Below are 18,265 nucleotides of genomic sequence, written 5' to 3' on the forward strand. Positions count from 1 at the left end.
GCCCAACTATGTGATGTTGAGCAAGTTACTTAACTTCTCTCTGCCTCTATTTCCCCATCTGTAAAATAGGTCCTCGTGAAGATTAAATGAGTTAGTATTTATAAAATACTTGGAATAGTACCTGACACACAGTATATACTATATTTTGTTAAATATGTAGTTTGTTTAAAAAAATAGACATAAAGGAAAGTACTTTAAACTTCATAGGTAAAAAACAAGGCACCGAATGAATCTTTCGGCAGAGCCTGGCCAGAGCCCCTTGGTAAGCTCTGGCTATGGGAACCACAGACATACGGTGAATATGAAAAAACTCAGAGGACAACCTGATGCTGTAAAATTACTTCTAACCCTAACCACCCCTCAGACATTTCTAGCCTCACAGGATGGGAAAGACTCCCTCTGCTGGACACCCAGGACTTTCCTCACAGGTTCCATTTCCACGTGTCCACATAGGATACTGAGCAGAGGGAGACATGGGGAGTGAGCTGACCTGGAAACTCAACCACTGGATGAGGTTGCCAGAGACAGAAATCTGAATGGGATGATGAGTGCAGAAAGCAGATCAACCTTTTGGATTAAGTTTATGGAAAGTAAAAATAATTCTAATCTGGGGTGAAAAAGGACTTTGTTGGGGGCAAAACCACTTGGTGTTGCCACCTTTACTGGGGTAAGATGGTCCAAAGCACCACCAGCCCTACCTATGAGGAAGGTGGCAGCATGGTCCCAGGGGTGGGATGCAAAGTCACTGAGGACAACTGATGTCACAGTCTCTTAACAAACAGAAACACCTAACATGACAAGTTATGTCCCCAGCAAAGTAGCAGACTGGTCTTCTAATATACTGATTCTATTAGGCAGATAAATGTTGATAGAAGCCTCTTTACCCTGTGAGAAGCAAATCTAATATTCTTTGGTTTTAGCAAATTCCAAGGTATCTTTTAATTTCATGCTAATCAGGAAATGGCTTTCTTTAGGAAGAGCCTTATAGAGGAAAAGGTAAAAACACAGGCTTTGAAAAAAAAATTTGACAGATTGCTGGTTTCCTGGGTTCAGATTGTGTGTCTGTCACTTAAAAGCTATAGTCCTGGGCAAATTAGCCAATTTGTCTCACTAGGCTCCTTGTAAAATGACAGTGTCTATCTGTAGGCTAGGTGAGGATTCCAAGGGACAATTAAGCTTAAGTGCTTACACTCAGCCAGGAAGGGTAGTAAGGGCTAAATAAATGGCAAAAGGTGATTTTCTACCCTTCTCTGCCCTGCTCTGAATTTTTAGGAGGGCTGAGCCCCTGGACAGGAGAGCCCGGGGTGCAGGAGGGAGAGGATTTGCTCTCGCTCTTCCAGGTTAATTTTGGCAGTGGCCTTTGTTGCTCCACCTGGGGCCACCACTCCCCTGGCCAGAATCCTTACAACTTCACTCCTACCACCCAGGCCAAGGAGTAGTAACAGCACTCAGCTGTTGCCCATCCCCAGGGCCCACCACGGAGAACCACTGTTGGTTCCTTGAACCCCATCCACACTTCCATAAATACTTTCTTCAATCAAACCCTTTGGAAGGTGCCGTCTATCTCCTACAAGAGTCTTGACATGGGAGCATCTCCCCAACGGTCCCACGAAAAGACTGCCGAGCTTACTTACCGAGAGCCGTGATGGACACGAGGGTGCTGGCCCGGCGTTCCCCCACGACCTGCCACTCGCCATCTACTGCCCGCACCCATTCGGTCACGTGGCATTCGTACTGGCCCTCGTCCTCCCTCCTGCTGTTGAAGATGCCCAGGCTGAACGAGTTGGGCTGCACCTGCTCCATCTGGACGCCCCCAAAGCTGCTGCGCTCCCAGTAGGACGTGCCAGGCTGCACGGTGCCGTCCCGGTCCAGCCACATGATGTTGCTGCGGCGGTTCTGCCTGTCCACCAGCTGCCAGATGACGGAGAAGCGGCCTAGTGGTCTACCTGCTGTGCGGATGCTGCAGGAGAGGTGTAGATTCTCACCCTCCAGGACGACGCTGGCATTGCTGGCCACCTCCACCGAGATGCTGCTCTCTGTGCAGAGGGAGAGAGGGCCACGCTGGGGCTTTCTGGGCTCCACTGAGCCCTCCCCACTGACATCAAAGGAGGAGGGGTACAAATGTCACTCTATTCAGGTACAAGGGGACCTTGGAGGATGCAAGCACTCTGACACTTGCTGCTGCTGCAAGCCTTGGCTGGTTCTGGGTTTCGCTCCCTGTGATTTTAGAGCTCATAACCTAGGAGGCCCTTTACTGGATACAGAGATAACGTGTGGGATCATGAGCGTCTAAGACCTGAGACTGAATCAGAACAGAAAGACATTACCCTTAGGGCACAAAGCAATTCATCAGGCCCTCCATATCCACCGCTTCCACATCCATGGATTCAACCAACCATAGATAGAAAATATGCCAAAAAAAAAAAATTCCAGGAGGTTCCAAAAAGCAAAACTTGAATTTGCTGTGCACTGGCAACTCTTTACATAGCATGTACATTGTATTAGGTATAAGTAATCTAGAGACGATGTGCACAGGTTATATGCAAATCCAACGCCATTTTATATAAGGGACTTGAGGAGCATCTGCAGATTTGGGGCGGTCCTGGAACCAATCCCCCTCGGAATCTGAAGGATGACTGTAATGTGTTCAGTAGGGTTCAAGAATTTTTGACTTGGATGTTCAGTAAGTTGAATACCTTGAAAATTCTCCCATAATTTAGGGCTACAGCAGTCAAATAAAAGCTGAACATCCATACATGCCATTTGAGTCCTTCAGGGCAATATCAGGAGGTAGAAAAAAAAAAGTGACAGGAAGTATTTGGAGGACAACACGTGCTTGCTTGGGTGTGGGCAGTAATGGAGCACAGATGGCCTCACTGCACAGCGTGTGCGGGGAGCAAGCTTTCATATTTTCATTAACACACAGGAACAGACCAAAGCCGGCGGCTCGCCTTCCTGCTGCTGTCCACCTTCAGCCCTGGGGTTCCACTGCTCTTGACCTTGACTTTCTGCCAATCAAACTCTGGGATAAGGATTCCTCTCTCCTTCGCTCCTCACTTAGCTATAGGAACTCCCTCAATGGAATTATTTAAGCTCTACATGCCTTCTTCTATGAGATAGGGAGAGTGCTACATTGTGCAGTTTTTCAAAGATTAAAAAGTAAATGAGACAATGTCTATAAATCACCTAATACGTAGGTTTTCAAAAACTGGTTACCATGATCATAATTAATTTTACTACTCCCATTAACTCTTTGTTTTTATAAAGAGTGTGGATACTTTAATCTATCTTAATTATGCATAGATTATTTTGTATATTTATCTATAGAGCTCCAAAAGCCCTTAAGTATTAAAAAACAGAAAGTACCAGACTAATTCGGCTCCAATTTTCTGGGCACCATCCACATGAAAGACATACATCAATTTTAAATCAATCAGTAAATCAAATCCCAGATTAAGAGGCACACCCAATTACTGAGGGGAAAAGCATACCTACGACCATGCATCTGAATCAATCTTTTCTCCCATGTGTTTCCCCCACAGGCAGAAACATGCAAAGATGAGCACTGAGCCCAGGCATGGAGCTCTTGCTATAGTGAACAGGTCTGCCACCCATTCCGGATTGGCTTGTTTCACATGAAAAATGGTCCGGACAGACAGGGTGGGGAATAGGAATTTTCCCAGGAGCCATACCCAGATGAGTCATGGAGATGACGGGGCTCCTGAGTAGCTACATCTGTAGCAGGAGTGGCTGAAAGCAAGGATTCGGAGGCAGGCAGACCACGCTCAGGCCCAGGTCTACTGCTTCGTAACTCTGCAGTTTTGGGGCTCTTACTTAACCTACCCAAGCTTCCATTTCTTATGTGCAAAATGGAGATACTAAGAGTCCTACTTCTTAGGGTCACGACACTGAGAGTATTAGATGGGGTGATTATTTTTCATCATACTCATTAATAATAACAATATTCCTCTTCAGATTAAAGACTCATTAATGACTCACTTCCAGCGTTATCAATTCAAAGCGAGGAATTAAAGAAGGGCAACTTCGGCATCAATGGGAAAAAAATCCCTTTGCTTGCCTTAAGCAGAAGAATGACTTACAGGACATCACTCCCAACCCCTACTGTCACCCCAATGGGCTCTATCTTCTGTAAGCCCTGGCTTGTTTGTTACAAGGGCTGCTGTTTGGTGCTCTGTTACTTGAGCAAGCCTGGAAAAACCACGCAGTTAGATGTGAAACTACAAGAAGCAAAACCATTCCGCAGCCCAGGCAAAGGCAAATGCAGACACGGAGCTGACTGCCCGTTAAAGACTATTTACAAGTGTTCTCAGGCCTGAGGAAAGGCAGCCAACAATTTAAAACTCTCTGGATTAAATGAAAACTAGGACAGAACTAATGAGAATCTGAGTGCACGGTTACAAACGAAATTTCAAATCAGGAGGCTGATGACGGAGCACAGGCTAAGCGCAGAGCAGTGAGTCGGGAGTTAGAAGCAAATACTTCCCATGCGATGCAAGCTCGACCGACCGCTATCAGACCGGCTCAGCCACTTCCCTGTATGGTGCTCTGGCCTCTTCATTCACAGGATGAATAGAATACTGGCCTCTCCAAGGATTGGAGGGGTGGGAGTGGAGAAGGAGATGATACACGCAGAAGCACTTTGGGCTCTTGAGAGGAAAAGCGCCATTAAAATCCGAGTTTTTATTATCACCATTACCGATGTGATCACTGTTGTTCTTTGGTAGACTTACCCAAGTGGCCTTGGGGCAGGATCTGGTGGTGCTGGGGGACTTTAACTACCCAGTTATCTGCTGGAAAAGCAATATAGCAGGCCACAGATCATCAAACAAGTTCTTGGAAGGGGATGGGGGAAATCTCTTAGTACAAAAAAATAGGGAAGTACACAGTGCGGCTGCCCTTCACGGGATCCTTATAGAACAATGAGGAATTAGTTGCAGATTTAAAAGTAGAGAGACCGTGGTTAAGGCAGGCGCAGTCCGACAGGAAAATACTGAAGAGAGCGGGCATCCAGTTTAACAAATTCCATTCTACAAATATTCAGCAAGCACCTACCCTACGCAAAGCATCATGCTAGGCATTGCAGGGGGAAACAGTCTAAGAAAGAAAAGAATTTCAAGATGAGATGTGTGTGTAAGAGAGATTTTTTAAAAAAAAAAAAAAGCACAAAGGAAAGTCATCCTGTTGGTGAGAAAAGAAAAAAAGAGTGGCAAGACCCCTGTTGTCTGTTTCCTTTCTTCATACTTGAAACTATATTAAATATGTAAAAGTGTAAATAAAAATGAAAAGGGAATCATTACAGGGCTAAGAGAAAGAACAGCTTGAGCAGTGGAGAAAAAGGTTAAAGGTTAGTTTAAAAACTTCACCATCTTGCTTAAAATCAGGGCATTCTAAGCGTTCTCAGTTTACTAGAAACAAAACTATGAGAGAAATGAGATATTGATGAGAACATCCTGATACCATGGATAATTAAACCCAACATAAGCAAACACAGGCAGTCCCCCGAGTCTCCAGTCCTGACTGATACCCACTCAGACAATGCCAGCTAGAAGGAGGCGGGGAGCCCACCTAAGCAGCCTTGGAAATAAGCTAAGCTTTAAAAGGCTGTGCTCCAGGAAGATGTGAGAGGTCCCATCCACTGACTTTTAAGAACCCAATTCCGATAGGGGATAGACAATTAGGGTAATGCCAATCCCTATACCTCCAAAACCCAGAGAGCAAATCTTTCTTAATAATGCACTTTAGCATTTAAAATCCTCCCATAAAAGACCAACCCTCTTAAGTGAGATTTCAAGACAGGCATCCACCCACTTCTTCTGGGACTTAATTCCCACACAGGAGCAAACAGCTGTCCTGGATTCCTGGTTGGCATCCAGGCTGAGCTGGCACTGCAGGCGTTTACACAGAGTTGCTAGCACTAGGATCTGCCATGCCCCTCTCCAGCCTGCAAACATACACCCGACGCTCTGCCTACCAGGGTGGGGGGCGGGGGTTGCTAAGCGTGGGCAGGTGAGCTGGAGAAAGGAGAGGGGGGGTAACAGGTTTTCTCTGCCAGCTCTGACTGAACCCGCCCCGCCCTGCCCTGCCCTCCCCATAGCTCTTCTCCCCTCCCCCGACTTCTCTCAGATGGTGCTAGCTACTGAACCAGACCAGCGGGAGGAGAAGGAAGCAGCACATCTCTCCACTTACTGATGGGGAGGACGATGATGGGGATGTTCTTGGGACGCTTGCTCTCCTTGTCGATGAATTCCCCGGTGACCGTTTTCTCTCTCTCTGTCACGCGACAGTTGTATTTCCCACTGTCCTCCTGGCGGAGGTGGTAAATCTTCAGCACGAAGACACTGTCGCTCTCCTTGGCCACTTTGAGTTGGCCCCTGGCCTCCCGATGGGTGAACTCACTGTTGAGGACCGGCACAGCGTTCGGCCCCATGCTGGCGATGAGCGAGCTGTTGAAGGCCCAGGAGACGGCGAAGTAACGGTCGGGAGCGTTCTGCCCCTCCAGGATGCACCTGAACTCCACCGGTTCACCTACCGTGTACAGCCGCTTCTCGGTCTCCAGCCGAACGGTGAACTCTTTGTCTGAGAAAACAAATAACAAAACGGATGCATTCTGGGTGACCGAGGGCCCCAGCTCTCCAAACTGCATCAGCAAATTCCCACCACCCACACCTCCTCACCAAGCTGACTACTGGGAAGGCACCTCCACACTTGTCTTGAGAGAAAAACTCTCGAATATCACAGACAGAACTCAAAGGGAGCCAGACCCAGAGAGTCTAAAGGGCTTGCTATCCCAATCAAGTCGACAGGGCTCTGTCTGCAGCATATAATGCCCTAGGTTAGACTCTGAGAACAGCAAGCAATATCACTCCTAATTTCACTTGCACAGCAGATTACAAAGGTCCATCCTTGATCTATATGCCCAGAACTCCATTAAAGCATCAGGATTACAAATATTTTCAGTAAATATTATAGACATGACCCTGCTGAGACTTGTGAGACAAATTACCCAGTGCCCCAGGTGCTGATCCCAATCCAAATAAACATTCTATCTATCTATCTATCTGGAGAGAGAGAAAGATGTCCTCCATCCCCAGCTATCTATCTATCTATCTATCTATCTATCTATCTATATGGAGAGAGAGAGAGAAAGATGTCCTCCACCCCCAGGTGAATACTGGAAATAAGACACAGGTAAGACAGTCCCTAACAAAACTGCATAGGAAAAGTGAAAACTAATGTTTTTCACTAATCTATCACCTGTCAGATCAAATCTCTAGAAAGATGGAGTGGGAAAGTACCTACTTCCAAGGACAGCCAGATGACCTCTGAAATGGTCAATGAACCCAAGCACCCTTCAAAGAGCTGGGAGTTGAACCAGGCATGGGGGTGGGGTGGTGATCAAAGAAGGGCTCATCGCCACTAACTGTCCCACACACCATGTAACGGTGCGTGGTGACTGTCGATGCCGTGAGACAATGATCGTATCTCACAGGCACCCGTGGCAGAAGACAAAGGAGTGAAGGGTCCTGGAAAACAGAGTCACAGAGCCTTGGGTGGGAGAGGCTGCAGTTGTAAGTACTGCCCAAGTCCTGCCCCTCCCAGTTCTAGCTCTATTCCTCTAAAGAAAACATTGACTGGAGAATCGCATTTACAGGGATATTTGAATTCCTTGTACATCCATTAGCTCCAATCTCGACTGTCTTCCCCACACTGGCATTTCCAAGCCGTTACCACTATCTTGAAGTGGTATGTTATCTCTAAGGCCCTTGCCCCATTCTTATCCCCCTATCCCATGCACTCTTCAAGCACATGAGAATCCTATTTCCCTAAAAAACATAGCAATCACAAGAGTGCTGCTTCCACATTCCTATTCTCCAGCTCACGTTTGGCTTTGTACCCACCTGTTCCTCAGGCTCTCCATCTCCTCCCCTCCCACATGAGCCAGTGCCTTGCCCCCAATACCCATTTTCTCTAGTGAATCAGCTTCCTCCTTTATTACCCAAACTTCCTGATAAAGCGAATTACCCTCAACGACTCCAAGGGCTCACTTCTAAAGTGACAGCTGATGCCTCAGCTTCCCTTCCCAAAAGAACAAGCTGAGAGACCTGGGTTTCACTCTGCCAGCCTCTGCCTAGACGCATACACCCATGTGGGATGGAGCCCATGTCATTTGCCAGATACTGGCTTTCTGGTCAACCAGATTACAGTAATCTATACCTCAACATCAGAGATTTTAGAAAAAAAAAAAAAGCACCCCTTCCACATAAATGCCACTGAAGACATGCAAACAGGTGCCCTGGACCTCAGACTTCCCAATTCCTCAGAGTTAGGCTGGCTGCAACAGTGGCTGTCTTCTTTTGGCAGCCAAAGAGTCTTCTGATCTCACAGGAATCTCCCCATGGGGCTTGGTGAAGCTTTCACATTCCCAGGTTGAAGATGAGATTCAGGGCAAACCATACTCTTTTCTGCACAGCCATTTGCCCTTGTTATACCCAGTCAATTAAACCTCCATAAATCGATTTATGCTTTTTCCAACACCCCCTCACTCCTCAGCTCACTGAAATTTGGCTTTGGGCCTTCTCCCACACTTCACTGACCCAGCAAATGTCCCCAGTGACACCCCCTGCCCATCACAACCAAAGGCGTTTCTCAAGTATGTTCTAGCCTCTGGACCAGCTCTCCTCCCTTGGGTCCATGACACCATCCCCCCTGCTTCTTCTCCCGCTGGCCTGACCACTCTGTCTCTCGAACCTGCTCCCCTGACCACCTCTTACTGCCACAGTTTTCCTGGGCCCTCATCGCTCCCAAGCTCAGCCTCTGAGTGCCACATCTGATGACATGCTGGGTGCTTCACATGCTGAGCATCTCTATGAAGGTCCGCTTGCGGGATGGACTCCTTGACCAAAATTTACAAGAACAAATGCAAAGACACCCAGTGCTGCCACTGAAGGGGAAGCAGAGGCTCTCAAGCAAGACTTGGCACATTGCCTCATCCCTCCTTATCACAGTTCCAGGTATCCCCCCGAGCCCCAGCCTCGGATTCCTCCTTCCACAATACTCTCCATTCTGTTGCCTCGAGCACCCACTGCCCGCTTCCTAGGTCACTGCCACTGAGCTAGCCCTGGCCTTATCAGCCCTTCCCTACCTGGTCTCCCAACTTCAGACCCAACCTGTTTAGTCAACACTAGGTGGCCTCCACGGTTGTTCCCTTCTAAAACCCAGGCCTGATCGTGTCACTCTCTGCTTAAAAATCTCTATTCCCTCCTCCAAACGTTGGCAGCAGTGGTTTTCAAGCTATGCTCAGGCGGGGCGGTAGGGGGGAGACCTTCCTTTCCTCATACAAAGTCTTTTGCTGCCCAGTACGGAAAACATTTGGTTCAGGCAAAGGGGGAACACCGCGGCCCTCATACGCCCTCCTCAAGCACCCCACTGAGTGCACCCATGCACATGAACACACACACATGCCCACCCACAAGCGACCGCTCAGTCACCTCTACAGGACTCCTAAGATTCTAAGGAGAACAACTTGAAATGCTTGGACCACAGGGTCAAGGCCAAGCTCACGTTCCAGCATGTGGGCTTCAGGCCACCTTTCCTATCTCCTCTCACCACTCCTATCTGGAACTCAACATCTGCTCACCCTTGACTTCCCTGTGCTTGCCAAACAGGTCAAACAATTCTGTACCTTTATGCTTCTCCTCCTGATGTCTGCTCAAGCTTCAAGACTCAGCTCAAGTCACCAAATGTGTTGGTTTTCCTGAATTTTCCTCAACCACACCACCCAGGGAAAACATTGCTGTAAGAACACTTTACATTCACCATGTTCCCAGGGCACCCTTCACTCAGCCACTGGCTTTCACATCTGTAGTTCCCTGAGTGCAGGGACCAAGCGTTATTCATCTCTGAATCCCCGATGCCTATCGCCACACCTGCAGCGTTGCAGAGACTTACTAAGTGTTGACTGAAATCAACTAAAAGAAGGACAACACTGGGGCTAAAACCACTGAACCAGAACAGCACAGACACAGAGTGAAGTCATCAGCTATTTTTTCACCTAGTTTTCCCTTTGCTGGCTTCGTCTGGATACATTTGCTGGGCAAATTCAAAAAAAAATCCTCATTCCAAATTGGTAAGATTAAAATAAAGAAGATTAACTGATGCAACCTAATTTGAAAGCGCTAAGACTTAAAATTTGGCCCAGACTTTTGAAGCTGCTCTTAAAACCATCCAGGAAGGGAAGAGATAAATATGAAATAAAGTGCCTTCTGTAGATTTAGTACCGGAAGTTCCAGAAGCTGTTAAATGCTCTGGGTCCTACAGAGCAGATAAAGTGCTCCCAGCGCAGGAGCCCAACCCTTCTTGTAAAAGCCCTCACACCCATTAGATGTCCAGAGGATCGCTTCTGCCCTTTTACCTCTAGATCTGCGCCTGACAAAGCATAGACAGTGGAAGTGTACTGAAAATCCAGCTTCCCAGGTCCCACCCCAGAAGCCTGATTCAGGAATCTGTACTGCCTGGGCCTGGGAATCTGTGCTATTAGGTAAGTCTGAAGCACACCCTTAGGATGAAAAGAACAGGTGGCAGGAAAGCTATGCAAAGACCAAGACCACCACCACCTGACTGGAGCAAATGGGATGGGGTGGGGTGGCGGGGTGTCAAACTACAGGTCCTGAAGGGGGCCCCCCACCTGTGCCTCAGACGCCCCAGCTCACCTCCCACAAACCACACCTCCGCTCACCAGGACAACGGCAGCCCCTCACTGAAGGTGACCAGCAACACAAGGAAAGGCCCTTGGGCACTTGCTGCAGCTCCATGACAGCACACCACCACCTTCCAACCAAAACCAGGGAACAGAAGGCCCCTGGAACACCCGCCCCCAGCCCAGCTGAGGCAGTCAAGCAATAGCTTTTGGCTCTGGTCTAGAGCCCAGCTGGACTCAGGGGTCGGGGGAGTGCAGCCTGAGAAGGTCAGGGCTTGGGATACCTGGGCCCTATGTACCCCGAGTACTTGCAGAATCGCCAGAAGAGTCTGCACAGCCTGTCTGACCACCCTCCCTGCCAGACAGAGAGTGGGGACGAGAGACTGACCGGTGGGCTGGACGTTGACCACAGTCCCCTCGGAACGCTTTCGGGTCATCGGGTACCACGAGCCGTCTGGGTCCTGGATCCACTCGGTGGCCTCGCAGTAGAACTCGCCCTGGTCAGAGGGCTGCAAGTGGAAGACGGTGAGGCGGAAGGTGCTGCTCCCCAGCTTGTCCAGGCGCACCTCCCCCAGGCTCTGCCTCTGCGCGTAGTCGCTGCTCGATTGCAGCACAAAATCCCGGCTCAGGGCAATGACCTCCACCGGCTTCTCGCCGCCCCGCTGCCGTAGCCAGGCCACAGACAGGTGGCTGTGCTGCAACGTCTCCGTGGCCACCTCACACGTGAGCTCTAGGGGGTCCTGCTCCACTCTGTGCAGAGTGTGGCGCACAGCAGTGGACTGCAGGGAGTCCGGGATCACTGCAACACAGGAACAGCCATGGGACACGGTCACAAAGCCACAGATCTTACACTTGTGGGGCTGAGCTCCCACCCACCAGCCTTCGACAGTCCCTGTGTGGCTATGGAGGACCCTAGATGGCACAGAAACCGAACGAATTTTCTGTTTGGATTTGGGCTGTAATTTTTTGGCGCTTACACTTACCTGGTTGATATCTCAATAACACTCAGATAAAAAGTGAGTTGGGGGCAGAGGGATAAATTCAGAATTTGAGATTAACAGATATATACTACTATATATAAAACAGAAAACTACAAGGACTTACTGTATAGCACAGAGAACTATATTCAATATCTTGTAATAACCTATAATGGGAAGCAATCTGAAAAAGAATATATGTGTGTATAACTGAATCACTCTGCTATACACCTGAAACATTCTAAATCAACTATACTTCAATTAAAAAAATACATAAGTAAAATAATGTTTGTAGACTTAAAAGAAAGTGGGTCATATTTCAGTTTACATAATAAATGAACTCCCTGAAAATAAAATGTAAAAGGAATTCTGTGTCAGGTCAAATAAGATTTTGTTGTTCACGGTAGTATTGCTTCCAGACATTTTAACTTGGCTTCTCACTGAACTTCAAACAAAAAGAGTTCCTGGAACTTTCAGTTTCACATTTTCTATACAACTTGCTCATTTGCTCCCTTCTAGCCACCCCAGCCCCATGTCAGCAATGCAATACTCTAGGAAGGTTATTTCTTCTTCTTTTTTTTTTTAAAAAAAGGACTTCCCTGGTGGTGCAGTGGTTAAGAATCCACCTGCCAATGCAGGAGACACGAGTTCGAGCCCTGGTCCAGGAAGACCCCACATGCCACAGAGCAACTAACCCCATGCACGACAACTACTGCACCTGTGCTCTAGAGCCCACAAGCCACAACTACTGAGCCCGTGAGCCACAACTACTGAAGCCCATGCTCCTAGAGCCCGTGCTCGGCAACAACAGAAGCCACCACAATGAGAAGCCTGAGCACCACAACAAAGAGTAGCCCCCGCTCACCACAATTAGAGAAAGCCCGTGCACAGAAACGAAGACCCAAAGCAGCCATAAATAAATAAATAAATAAAGGTTGTGGTAGAGAGAAGCAGCAGCATCCTCAATTTTTTAGTAGGTTTAATTTTCATATTATTCATGTGTCAACACGTGTCATATTCGTGCGCTGGAAGGAAGCCATGGTATGGGGATGAGTCAGGCAAGCGATGAGATTTCCCCTGTGGTCACCTGGTCAGCAGTTTCCTGCGGGGAATAAACACGAGCCCCTCTCTGATGTGAAGGGTCGAAATCTTAATTTCTAGTTTTTATTATCACAATTAAGCCTGGAAATTATGACGTGGACAGAAAAACAGAACAGCCTTAATATTTCTGACCCTTCACATTGGCAAACACTGTGGCACAGAGCCGTCCACAGTGAAATCCCTCTCCCTTCTCCTCCAGCTCCCCCCATCATCCGGGGGCCAAGGGAGACAGCTGGTGCAAAATTCCTCACTCTGGAGCCAAAGGACACACAGACCCACTTCAGGTCTGAGCACGGTCCTGCAGCTGCATTAGCTTCCTGACTCAACAGTGCCCCAGGCAGCTCAGAGCCACGTTCCAAAGGCCCATCATTGAGAGCAACACCCAGCTCTACCCACCACCAGTCCCTCCCATCAGGAAGCTTGCACAAACCTCTTAGATGGCCTCATCCACCAGAGAGCAGACAGCAGAAGCAAGAAGAACTACAATTTTGCAGCCTGTGGGAGGAAAACCACATTCACAGAAAGATAGACAAGATGAAAAGGCAGAGGACTTTGTACCAGATGAAGGAACAAGATAAAGCCCCAGAAAAACAACTAAATGAGTGGAGATAGGCAACCTTCAAGAAAAAAATTCAGAATAATGATAGTGAAGATGATTCAGGACCTTGGAAAAGAATGGAGGCAAAGATCGAGAAGATGCAAGAAACGTTTAACAAAGACCTTTGGGTTTAGAAGAATTAAAAACCAAACAAACACAGATGAACAATACAATAACTGAAATGAAAAATACACTAGAAGGAATCGATAGCAGAATAACTGAGGCAGAAGAACGGATAAGTGACCTGGAAGACAGAATGGTGGCATTCACTGCTGTGGAACAGAATAAAGAAAAAAGAATGAAAAGAAATGAAGACAGCCTAAGAGACCTCTGGGACAACATTAAATGCAACAACATTCACATTATAGGGGTCCCAGAAGAAGAGAGAGAGAAAGGACCCGAGAAAATATTTGAACAGATTATAGTAGAAAACTTCTCTAACGTGGGAAAGGAAATAGCCACCCAAGTCCAGGAAGCGCAGAGAGTCCCAGGCAGGATAAACCCCAGGAGAAACATGCCGAGACACACAGTAATCAAATTGGCAAAAATTAAAGACAAAGAAAAATTATTGAAAGCAACAAGGGAAAAACAACAAATAACATACAAGGGAACTCCCATAACGTTAACAGCTGATTTCTCAGCAGAAACTCTACAAGCCAGAAGGGAGTAGCATGATATATTTAAAGTGATGAAAGGGAAGAAACTACAACCAAGATTACTCTACCTGGCAAGGATCTCATTCAGATTTAACGGAGAAATCAAAAGCTTTACAGACAAGCAAAAGCTAAGAGAATTCAGCACCACCAAACCAGCTCTACAACAAATTCTACAGGAACTTCTATAAGTGGGAAACACAAGAGAAGAAAAGGACCTACAAAAACAAACCCAAAACAATTAAGGAAACGGTAATAGGAATATACATATCGATAATTACATTAAATGTGATTGGATTAAATGCTGCAACTAAAAGACACAGGCTTGCTGAATGGCAAAAAAAGACCCATATATATGCTGTCTACATGAGACCCACTTCAGACCTAGGGACACATGCAGACTGAAAGTGAGGGGATGGAAAAAGATATTCCATGCAAATGGAAATCAAAAGAAAGCTGGAGTAGCAATACTCATATCAGATAAAATAGACTTTAAAATAAAGACTGTTACAAGAGACAAGGAAGGACACTACATAATGATCAAGGGATCAATCCAAGAAGAAGATGTAACAATTATAAATATATATGCACCCAACATAGGAGCACCTCAATACATAAGGCAACTGCTAACAGCTATAAAAGAGGAAATCGACAGTAACACAATAATAGTGGGGGACTTTAACACCTCACTCACACCAAAGGGCAGATCATCCAAACAGAAAATTAATAAGGAAAAACAAGCTATAAATGACACAATAGACCAGATAGATTTAATTGATATTTATAGGACATTCCTTCCAAAAACAGCAGATTAAACTTTCTTCTCAAATGCACATGGAACATTCTCCAGGATAGATCACATCTTGGGTCACAAATCAAGCTTCAGTAAATTTAAGAAAATTGAAATCATATCAAGCATCCTTTCTGACCACAGTGCTATGAGATTAGAAATCAATTACAGGGAAAAAAAATGTAAAAGACACAAGTACATGGAGACTAAACAATATGTTACTAAATAACCAAGAGATCACTGAAGAAATCAAAGAGGAAATCAAAAAATACCTAGAGACAAATTACAATGAAAACATGACAATCCAAAACCTATGGGATGCAGCAAAAGCAGTACTAAGAGGGAAGTTTATAGTAATACCAAGCTACCTCAAGAAACAAGAAAAAACTCAAATAAACAATCTAACCTTACACCTAAAGGAACTAGAGAAAGAAAAACAAACAAAACCCAAAGTTAGTAGAAGGAAAGAAATCATGAAGATCAGAGTAGAAATAAATGGAATAGAAACAAAGAAAACAATAGCAAAGATCAATAAAACTAAAAGCTGGTTCTTTGAGAAGAGAAACAAAATTGGTAAACCTTTAGCCAGACTCATCAAGAAAAAGAGGGAGAGGACTAAAATCAATAAAATTCGAAATGAAAAAGGAGAAGTTGCAACAGACACTGCAGAAATACAAAGCATACTAAGAGACTACTACAAGCAACTCTATGCCAATAAAATGGACAACCTGGAAGAAATGGACAAATTCTTAGAAAGGTATAATCTTCCAAGACAGAATCAGGAAGAAATAGAAAATATGAACAGACCAATCACAAGTAATGAAATTGAAACTGTGATTAAAAATCTTCCAACAAACAAAAGTCCAGGACCACATGGCTTCACAGGTTAACTCTACCAAACATTTAGAGAAGAGCTAACACTCATCCTTCTCAACCTCTTCCAAAAAACTGCAGAGGGAGGAACACTCCCAAACTCATTCTATGAGGCCACCATCACCCCAATACCAAAACCAAACAAAGATACTACAAAAAAAGAAGATTACAGACCAATATCACTGATGAAAAGATAAAAAAATCATCAACAAAATACTAGCAAACAGAATCCAACAACACATTAAAAGGATCATACACCATGATCAAGTGGGATTTATCCCAGGGATGCAAAGATTCTTCAATATATGTAAATCAATCAATGTGATATACCATATTAACAAATTGAAGAATAAAAGCCATATGATCATCTCAATAGATGCAGGAAAACCTTTGACAAAATTCAACACCCATTTATGATAAAAACTCTCCAGAAAGTGGGCATAGAAGGAACCTACCTCAACATAATAAAGGCCACATATCACAAACCCACAGCAAACATCATTCTCAAAGGTGAAAAACTGAAAGCATTTCCTCTAAGATCAGGAACAAGACAAGGATGTCTACTCTCACCACTATTATTCAACATAGTTTTGGAAGTCCTAGCCACAGCAATTAGAGAAGAAAAAGAAATAAAAGGAATACAAATTGGAAAAGAAGAAGTAAAACTGTCACTGTTTGCAGATGACATGATACTATACATAGAGAATCCTAAAGATGCCACCAGAAAACTACTAGAGCTCATCAATGATGAATATGGTAAAGTTGCAGGATACAAAATAATGCACCAAAATCTCTTGCATTCCTATACACTAACAATGAAAGATCAGAAACAAGCCCAATCACCATTGCAACAAAAAGAATAAAATACCTAGGAATAAACCTACCTAAGGAGGTAAAAGACCTGTACTCAGAAAACTATAAGGCACTGATGAAAGAAATCAAAGATGACACAAACAGATGGAGAGATATACCATGTTCATGGATTGGAAGAATCAATATTGTGAAAATGACTATACTACCCAAAGCAATCTACAGATTCAATGCAATCCCTATCAAATTACCAGTGGCATTTTTTACAGAACTAGAACAAAAATCCTTAAAATTTGTATGGAGACACAAAAGACCCTTGATAGCCAAAGCACTCCTGAGGGAAAAAAACGGAGCTGGAGGAATCAGACTCCCTGACTTCAGACTATACTACAAAGCTACAGTAATCAAGACAATATGGTACTGGCACAAAAACAGAAATATAGACCAATGGAACAGGATAGAAAGCCAAGAGATAAACCCACACACCTATGTTCAACTAATCTATGACAAAGGGGGCAAGGATATACAATGGAGAAAAGACAGTCTCTTCAATAAGTGGTTCTGGGAAAACTGGACAGCTACATGTAAAAGAATGAAATTAGAACACTTCCTAACAACATACACAAAGATAAATTGAAAATGGATTAGAGACCTAAATGTAAGGTCAGACACTATAAAACTCTCAGAGGAAAACATAGGAGGAACACTCTTTGACATAAATCACAGCAGGATCTTTTTTGATCCACCTCTTAGAGTAATGGAAATAAAAATAAACAAATGGGACCTAATGAAACTTAGAAGCTTTTGCAAAGCAAAGGAAACTACAAACAAGACAAAAAGACAACCCTCAGAATGGGAGAAAATGTTTGCAAATGAATCATTGGACAAAGGATTAATCCCCAAAATATATAAACAGCTCATGCAGCTCAATATTAAAAAAACAGACAACCCAATCTAAAAATGGGCAGAAGACTTAAATAGACATTCCTCCAAAGAAGACATACAGATGGCCAAGAAGCACATGAAAAGCTGCTCAACATCACTAATATTAGGGAAATGCAAATCCAAACTACAATGAGGTATCACCTCACACCAGTTACAATGGGCATCATCAGAAAATCTACAAACAGTAAATGCTGGAGAGGGTGTGGAGAAAAGAGAACCCTCTTGCACTGTTGGTGGGAATGTAAATTGATACAGCCACTATGGAGAACAGTATGGAGGTTCCTTAAAGAACTAAAAATAGAATTATCATATGACCCAGCAATCCCACTACTGGGCATATACCCAGAGAAAACCATAATTCAAAAAGACACATGCACCCCAATGTTCACTGCAACACTATTTACAATAGCCAGGTCATGGAAGCAACCTAAATGCCCATCGACAGATGAATGAATAAAAAAGATGTGGTTGATATATACAATGGAATATTACCCAGCCATAAAAAGAAACGAAACTGGGTCATTTGTAGAGATGTGGATGGATCTAGAGACTGTCATACAGAGTGAAGTAAGTCAGAAAGAGAAAAACAAATTTCGTATATTAACGCATATATGTGGAACCTAGAAAAATGGTACAGATGAACCAGTATGCAGGGCAGAAATAGAGACACAGATGTAGAGAACAAACGTATGGACACCAAGCGGGGAAAGTGGCGGGAGGCGTGGTGGTGGTGGTGTGATGAATTGGGAGATTAGGACTGACATGTATACACTAATACATATAAAATAGGTAACTAATAAG

At 44.9% G+C, this 18,265-nt stretch overlaps 1 protein-coding gene across 6 annotated transcripts in view; it reads right to left on the reverse strand.

Moving 5' to 3' along the window:
• Window positions 1-18,265, reverse strand: part of IGSF3 (immunoglobulin superfamily member 3) — a 99,947-nt gene that overhangs the window by 25,290 nt on the left and 56,392 nt on the right. For 2 of the 6 annotated variants that reach the window (XM_082613147.1, XM_082613150.1), the window contains exons 4-7: window positions 11,106-11,516; window positions 6,208-6,597; window positions 4,752-4,808; window positions 1,635-2,036 (exon numbers count right to left, since the gene is read on the reverse strand). In XM_082613147.1, the coding sequence (XP_082469273.1) occupies window positions 1,635-2,036; window positions 4,752-4,808; window positions 6,208-6,597; window positions 11,106-11,516 (1,260 nt within the window). Of the gene's footprint in view, window positions 1-1,634; window positions 2,037-4,751; window positions 4,812-6,207; window positions 6,598-11,105; window positions 11,517-18,265 lie in introns of all 6 variants that reach the window. The other 4 variants (XM_082613146.1, XM_082613149.1, XM_082613148.1 and 1 more) reach the window with 2 other exon arrangements.

Source organism: Mesoplodon mirus (genome assembly GCF_964341445.2).
Source record: "Mesoplodon mirus genome assembly, chromosome: 3".
Taxonomy (NCBI): domain Eukaryota; kingdom Metazoa; phylum Chordata; class Mammalia; order Artiodactyla; family Ziphiidae; genus Mesoplodon; species Mesoplodon mirus.